The sequence below is a fragment of the Dendrobates tinctorius genome, unplaced genomic scaffold (assembly GCF_039654945.1).
Source record: "Dendrobates tinctorius isolate UK_male_01 unplaced genomic scaffold, ASM3965494v1 ptg000221l, whole genome shotgun sequence".
NCBI classification, from domain to species: Eukaryota; Metazoa; Chordata; class Amphibia; order Anura; family Dendrobatidae; genus Dendrobates; species Dendrobates tinctorius.
The window spans coordinates 938322-946827 of NW_027361888.1; the positions used below are offsets into that span (position 1 = coordinate 938322).

The 8506-nt window shown below is 45.5% G+C and overlaps 1 protein-coding gene across 1 annotated transcript; it reads left to right on the plus strand.

Moving 5' to 3' along the window:
• Positions 1–1480: 1480 nt before the first annotated feature.
• LOC141058950 (uncharacterized) lies at positions 1481–8239 on the plus strand. The gene is made up of 5 exons (XM_073555161.1): positions 1481–1598; positions 1682–1779; positions 1978–2068; positions 6421–7979; positions 8049–8239. The coding sequence occupies exons 1-5, from the start codon at positions 1514–1516 to the stop codon at positions 8109–8111; spliced, it is 1896 nt and encodes a 631-aa protein (XP_073411262.1). The 5' UTR covers positions 1481–1513; the 3' UTR covers positions 8112–8239.
• The last annotated feature ends 267 nt before the right edge of the window (positions 8240–8506 follow it).

Here is an 8506-nt window from a genome sequence, read left to right on the forward strand (position 1 = left end):
TAATATTCTTTTTTGTCCGCAAGTGTGTATTTTTACTATTGATGATGCCTATGCAGCATCAATAGTAAAAGATAGCATGTAAAAAAGAATAAAAAAAAATTAAAAAAAGGTTATTCTCACCTTCCGACGGTCCCCGGACTCTTTCTTTCCTCTCCACGCTCCCGGCATCTTCCGTTCCCAGTTATGCTTAGCGCGAATTACCGGAGATGACGTCACTCTCGAGAGCACGATGCTTGCGAGATTGCGACGTCATCAGCGGTCTTTCTCGCAAAGCATTACTGGGAACGGAAGATGCCGGCTGCGTGGTTAGAGGCGGGAGAGCTCCGGGGGCCGTCGGAGGGTGAGTATATCACTATTTTTTGCTTTAATTCTATTTTTACAGGTTTATGGTACCCACGGTCCAGAGGAGTCTCCCGACTCCTAGCGCCGCTGATCTCCCGACGGTAGCGGTGGCGTGTGTCCTTCAAATTCCGGACTGCGCCTGCGCACTGCGCCTGTCGCTGATTGGTTGCGGCCTGCCGGCCACGACCAATCAGCGACACGGGATTTCCGTTACAGACAGACAGAGTTAGACGATTATATAAATAGATATATATATATATATATATGTTATATATAGCTGACCCGTGGAAGCGCTGATAGGCCGTCATCAGAGTTTACTCACTCCTTTCTTCAGCCTCCCGGCCATGAAGTTTTAAACTTTTGCTACAAATAAACTACGGACTTTCAATATGGATCGGTGAGTGCTTCAGTCCTTACTTTCTTTGATGGTGAAATTATATATATATATATATATAGATATATTCTGTATATATGTGTATATATATATGTTTGGCAGAGTCATATCTCCCGACTCTGCAGATTGCTGCTGTCATTGTATTATTACACAGGATTCTTATGATGTTACATCGGATCATCTTCTTCTCATTCAGGTCTCTACAATATCGGATCCTCTCAGTGAAGATCTTCTACAGAAGAGAATTTTCCTGATTTACCCATCAAGGATGGATATGGACAGAGACAAGATGGCGGAGAGGATGTTACACCTCACCCTAGAGATCCTCTTCCGTCTCACTGGAGAGGTGAGAGATTCTGATGACGTCACATTACATCATTCTTATCTATGGGAATAACAGATGGACAGAACTGGAGAGGTGAGGACTCTGGAAATGTCTGGAGTGAGATTTATTAATGTGTCTCTCCATAACCAGGATTACACAGTGGTGAAGAAGACCTCTAGTGATCACTGTCAGGACCCTGTGTCTGAGGGATGTGGAAGACCCCTGAACTCAATCACGGGGCCTCCACCTCACCCCCTGATCCATGAGGACATCAATGACCAGAAGATCCTAGAACTCATCTACAAGATGATTGAGCTGCTGACTGGAGAGGTGACACTGCTGGGAATGCTGGGACATTATACAGTAACACTATGAAGGGATCGGGGGGATGACGGTATCATTGTATGTGTCAGGTTCCTATAAGGTGTCAGGATGTCGCTGTCTATTTCTCCATGGAGGAGTGGGAGTATTTAGAAGGACACAGAGATCTGTACAAGGACGTCATAATGGAGGTTCCCCAGCCCCTCACATCACCAGGTAATAGACAGGACTAAATACACACGGCCTATAATTATCTGTATGTAGAGAATTAATTCAGTCCCTGTATGTGTTTCCTCCAGATCTATCCAGTAAGAGGACAACACCAGAGAGATGTCCCCGTCCTCTTCTTCCACAGGACTGTAACCAAGAAGATCCCAGTGCTCCTCAGGATCATCAGGTAGATGGAGAGAAGGTGTCAGGAGATCTCCCCTATGATGTGTAGACGGCTGTGAAGGTCTTGTGCTCAGTCTTGTTTTATCCACCAGTATTATATGTTTTATACTTGTGTAATGAGAACGGTGGAGATGGCAGGATTAGAGCTGATCATAGATGGGACTTCTCCATCTGTCGGTGACTTTTACAATATTTGTTTCAGGGTGAAGGTCTGACCCATCTTAATACTACAGAGACATATGTGAGAGATGATGAGTGGTGTAAAGAGAAGATTCCCACATATGACTACCCAGGTAAGTAGTAACCACTGAATGCAGAGAAGTCACAGATTCCTCTCAGTCACCGGCTGTGGCTGCTTTATCGGTGGTGTAGTCCGGCCGTATTACCATGATCACCATTTTGCCTCTAGACCACAACATTCTCCTCCACCCAAAACTGTTCAAATGACTTTGGGCATTGAAAGCCCTTTTCTATAGAACTTACAACCTGGAGGATCCACCTACTCCCTGGTATTAGTGTGAGGGTGATCCCTTAAAGAGAGATCTATATGATTACTTGTACCTAACCCAATATAGGCCGAGTGCGCGCTTAAAGAGTCACACCGAACACAGAGTTAGATGTCTACTCCTTTCTCAGCAAAGGCTTGCACACAACTGAAGTTTATTCTCAAGACAAAGAGACAGGAAATGGGTGTCACACAATCTTCTGAGTAGCCAGTGTCAGTCTATGATAGGTCCATTTCAGCTTCACTTCCATATATGGTATCCAGTATCTCAGCTTCTGCATTCCAAGGATTCCTTCCAAGGTGTTGTCTGAAGACACAGACGCCATCTTGGTACACCATATCTGAACTGACTTATATAAGGTTAGCTGCGTTGTACAGTACCATGAAAGTGAATGTAAATTGAAAAACGCTGTGCACATGCTGCAGAAAAATCTGCGTGGAAACGCTGCGGGTTCATGTCAATTCTTTGTGCGGATCTGCAGCGTTTCTGCACCCATTGACTTGCATTAAGTCGGGCATATCCGGAGCAAAACCGCAGATCTAAAAAATATCTGCGTTTTTGCTGTGGATGAAACGCTGCAGATCGGGAGGGGGGGGAAGAGTGGGGGCGGCGTGTCGGCGGAGACTGTCTGCTTGTGTATGTGTGTGGGCGGTGACTGTGTGCGTGTATGGGCCTGTGTGTGCGGGGGTCATCAGGCGGTCTGCCGGGCTGTGCGAAGGTCATTAGGCATATGTCAGGGCTGTGCGGGGGTCATTAGGCATATGTCGGGGCTGTGCGGGGGTCATCGGGCGGTCTGCTGGGCTGTGCGGGGGTCATTAGGCATATGCCGGGGCTGTGCGGGGGTCATCAGTCGGTCTGCCGGGCTGTGCGGGGGTCATTAGGCATATGTCGGGGCTGTGCGGGGGTCATTGGGCGGTCTGCGGGTCTGTGCGGGGGTCATTAGGCACATGCCGGGGCTGTGCGGGGGTCATTAGGCATATGTCGGGGCTGTGCGGGGGTCATCGGGCGGTCTGCTGGGCTGTGCGTGGGTCATTAGGTATACGCCATGGCTGTGTGGGGGTCATTGCGCGGTCTGCCGGGCTGTGCGGGGGTCATTAGGCATATGTCGGGGCTGTGCGGGGGTCATTGGGCGGTCTGCCGGGCTGTGCAGGGGTCATTAGGCATATGCCGGGGCTGTGCGGGGGTCATTGGGCGGTCTGTCGGGCTGTGCGGGGGTCATTGGGCGGTCTGCGGGGCTGTGCGGGGGTCATTAGGCATATGCCGGGCTGTGCGGGGGTCATTAGGCATATGTCGGGGCTGTGCGGGGGTCATTGGGCGGTCTGCTGGGCTGTGCAGGGGTCATTAGGCATATGCCGGGGCTGTGCGGGGGTCATTGGGCGGTCTGCCGGGCTGTGCGGGGGTCATCAGGCGGTCTGCTGGGCTGTGCGGGGGTCATTAGGCATATGCCGGGGCTGTGCGGGGGTCATTAGGCATATGCCGGGCTGTGCGGGGGTCATTAGGCATATGCCGGGGCTGTGCGGGGGTCATCGGGCGGTCTGCTGGGCTGTGCGTGGGTCATTAGGCATACGCCGTGGCTGTGCGGGGGTCATTGGGCGGTCTGCCGGGCTGTGCGGGGGTCATTAGGCATATGTCGGGGCTGTGCGGGGGTCATTGGGCGGTCTGCGGGGCTGTGTGTACTACAAGTCCCATCGGGCTATGCCTGCTACACTGTCAGTGCTTATACACTTAGATTGGAAGGAAGGATCATCCCCGCGCTGCCGCAAGAAGAATTCCAGAAATTGTAGAGGTGTTAACGTGGTTTCTTCTACGTGTTTGGGGGGTTCAGGTGACCCCTTCATCAGGACATACCACAAATATTGTACCAAATCATTCTCAAACACTATCCGAAGCCAGGAAACATCTAGAAAAGATTAAATTACAAATTAATCTAATTTAAAGATAAAACCACTGCTGCCCCGAAGACACTGAGAGGTAATAATAAATCTGGGACCAAAGGAGCCAACTCTAATTCGGATCTGTCCAGTTCTCTCCCTCTTTCACTTCTTGAGTTCTCCATTCATGATACCACTCCAAGCATGTTGGTACCTTCACTAACCACTATCTCATTAGGTCCTGACGACCCTGATACCTCCACTCCACCAGCCCCACCAATGACACTATTGTAGTGGATCATTCAGATGCCTCTAAATCCGGGACGGTTCCTCTTTTACCCCGGGCAATAAAAAAACTCCCAACTGAACCAATTTTTTGTACCCAAAACCGTAAAAATAAAAAGCACTACAGAGGAACTAGGGGAGGGAGAAAAAGAGGAAAAATACCACCTTAACCCCTCCATTGCTAATGAATTAACTTCTAATATTTGTAATCTTTCTGACTACAAACTCTCTGAAAGTGAGGAATCCCTCCTATCTAGAGGATTGTCCTTCTGTCTCTCCAACAAACCTAAGGATTTTAATTTATTTTTAGATTTACAAATTTTCATAAGGAAATTAAACCTTAAAAGACATTTCTTTATTAAGGAAAATAAATCCAACCCTCCAACCAACACAGAAAATACTGAAGAAACAGATGAATGGTTTCACCTGAACGTACCTGCTAAGTCTAAATTTTATCCTGTTGAGGACAAAAGCCACCATCTATCTATTATCTATCTATCTATCCTTCTATCTATCTCTCTATCTATCCTTCTATCTATCTATCTATTATCTATCTATCCTATAGCTATCTATCTATTTCTCTATTTATTTATCCTTCTATCTATTTATCCTTCTATCTATTATCTATGTATCTGTGTGTTATGGAGTGTGGGTTGGACAAATGTAAATGAGGAGGTTGGACAGAAATGACATCACAAATCTTTTTTTTTTGTTAAATAAGATATCTTTATTTAGCTTACAAAAACGCATACAAATCCGCCTGAAAAACCGCAGCAAAAAGGCATCAAAGACGCAACTGAGTTTTCTCCCAAGAACTGTGGATTTTGTGCGGAAAAATCCGCGGCAAAATCTGCAACGTGTGCACGCAGCCTATATGTTGTTTGCGCACACTGCAAGACTCAGAAGTGAGAGCGGATTTTGCTGGATTGGTTTATGGAAACCTTGTTGCTTTTCAGCAGCCTTTGAGCCACTAATAGTGCGGGAACCTCTGTTTTTCCATTGACACATGATGGACCTGAGTGAGGACTTGTTTTTTGTGAGATGAGAATTGGTGTTATTTTCGCCTACGTAACATTGATTGGTTTCTTTATATTTGATACTAGATGTGTGCCCGATGCTATCGCATCGGGAGGGCAGTAACATCACGATGGGGGCAGCTTTGTGGTGCTGGGGGTGGCGGCCCACCCACTTCCATGCAGTCACAACTGGCAGGAAAGACTTTGTTTTGCGATCTGTGCTGGAGATGGTGTGCGGCGCTTCCAGAGGGTGGCCGCACCCAATCTCCAGCACAGGCCTCAAGTCGCAGTCTTTCCTGGTGACTGTGACTGCATGGAGGTGGGTGGGGAGGCAGCGGTGGGATCCGGCGCATGTAGTCAGACAGTGGGTCCTGGCGGGGGTCTGGCGGTGGCATCCCTCTCATTACTCCCCCCTCATTACACCCTCTCATTATACCCCCTTTATTACACCCCTCTCTTTATACCCCCTCGTTACACCCCTTTAACAGCCTCATGATCGCAGTGATGGCCGGGATCCGAGCGGTGGCCGGGATCCGAGTAGCGGTCGGGATCCCAGCGCCGGTAGGGATCACAGTGGCAGCCTGGATATAAGCGGCAGCTGGGATCCCAGGGGTATTCGGGATCGCAGCTGCGTCCTGGATCTGAGCGGCATCACTTGGGTGTACCAAAATAGCGGTCGGCGTACTTCCGGTGCGGCGCAGTGGATTGTGGGATTCGGGGACATCCAGATGGAAGTGGATGACAGACAATTTAAGGCAATTATATATATACATTTGGGAGGCAGAATGAACAAACAGTTGAACACCGCACACTACTGGCTCATCCAACAAGGTTTTCAATTAGACTGTGAACTGTCATTGTCTTGGTAAATAAAGTTTTTTACATAGCTTGCCATTTTTTAAGTAGAAGTGTTGAAAAATATAAACCTCAAGGATATTTTATTTAAAAAAATTGTTTATTATGTTAGATGACTGTACCAGGAGATCAGAGGGACAGCTGACATCTTCAATTTTTAAATCTGATGATCTTGATATCCTACAAGATACACCTGAAATGAATGCCGTTACTCCAGACACATCATCATCCATTCACAGCAAAGATCTGTCATCTGAACCTATGAAACATGTCCCATCTTCTGATTCTTTACTGACTACTAAGGAAAATCAAAGTCACAAAAGAGGCATTAAAAAACAAACTGCTCCTAAAGCAAAGAAGTCATTTTCATGTTCAGAATGTGGTAAATATTTTACACGGAAATCAGATTTTGTTACTCACCAGAGAATTCACACAGGGGAGAAGCCTTTTTCATGTTCAGAATGTGGGAAATGTTTTAATCATAAAGGGAATCTTAATGAACACCATAGAACTCACACAGGGGAGAAGCCTGTTTCATGTTCAGAATGTGGGAAATGTTTTATCAATAAATCAGTTTGTGTTAAGCACCAGAGAATCCACACAGGAGAGAAGCCTTTTTCATGTTTAGAATGTGGGAAATGTTTTGCACATAAATCACATTTTGTTACCCACCAAAGAACTCACACAGGGGAGAAGCCTTTTTCCTGTTCTGAATGTGGGAAATGTTTTGCACATAAATCACATTTTGTTACCCACCAAAGAACTCACACAGGGGAGAAGCCTTTTTCCTGTTCAGAATGTGGGAAATGTTTTAACACTAAATCAGAATGTGTTATGCACCAGAGAACTCACACAGGAGAGAAGCCTTTTTCATGTTTAGAATGTGGGAAATGTTTTAACACTAAATCAGATTGTGTTATGCACCAGAGAACTCACACAGGAGAGAAGCCTTTTTCATGTTCAGAATGTGGGAAATGTTTTATCAATAAATCAGTTTGTGTTAAGCACCAGAGAACTCACACAGGGGAGAAGCCTTTTTCATGTTCAGAATGTGGGAAATGTTTTAACCTTAAAAGGAATCTTGATGAACACCATAGAACTCACACAGGGATGAAGCCTGTTTCATGTTCAGAATGTGGGAAATGTTTTAGCAGTAAATCAGCCTGTGCTAAGCACCATAGAATCCACACAGGAGAGAAGCCTTTTTCATGTTCAGAATGTGGGAAATGTTTTATCAGTAAATCAGCTTGTGCTAAGCACCATAGAATCCACACAGGAGAGAAGCCTTTTTCATGTTCAGAATGTGGGAAATGTTTTAAATTTAAAAGGAATCTTGATGAACACCATAAAACTCACACAGGGGAGAAGCCTGTTTCATGTTCAGAATGTGGGAAATGTTTTATCAGTAAATCAGCTTGTGTTAAGCACCAGAGAACTCACACAGGAGAGAAGCCTTTTTCATGTTTAGAATGTGGGAAATGTTTTAACAGTAAATCAGATTGTGTTAAACACCAGAGAACTCACACAGGAGAGAAGCCTTTTTCATGTTTAGAATGTGGGAAATGTTTTAACCAGAAAGGGAGTCTTGATGAACACCATAGAACTCATACAGGGGAGAAGCCTTTTTCATGTTCAGAATGTGGGAAATGTTTTACAAGGAAATCAAATTGTGTTAAGCACCAGAGAACCCACATACAGGAGAAGCCTTTTTCCTGTTAATGTGGGAAATTTTTTAACCAGGAAGCGCTTCTTGATCGCCATCAGAGCAGTCACACAGAGGAGAAGCCATTTTCATTTTCTTAATGTAGGAAATATTTTACTTGGAAATCAACTGTTAATAAACATCAGAGATGTCACATAGGGGAGAAGCCTTTTTTTATATTCATAATGTTGGAATAGTTTTAACCAAAATTAAATGTTCTTAAATGGGTTGTCTCTTGTCATTCCTCATGTTTGCTGACAAAAGGATAAAACTAAACTTTATTAATTCCAAATATAAAGCTATACCCATAATTCACCCCCTGAAGATTAGTCAGAAGGTGACTAATAGAAAAAACATATACCCCACATCTCAGTATATAGGGTGAGGTGAGGTTTACACACTCACTCTCCAAGCCTCTCATTTCTGCGGGTTTCATCGTCCTCACCAAAGGCGACTCATCAAGAGACTATTTAATATTGACCTATATTCAAGCGAG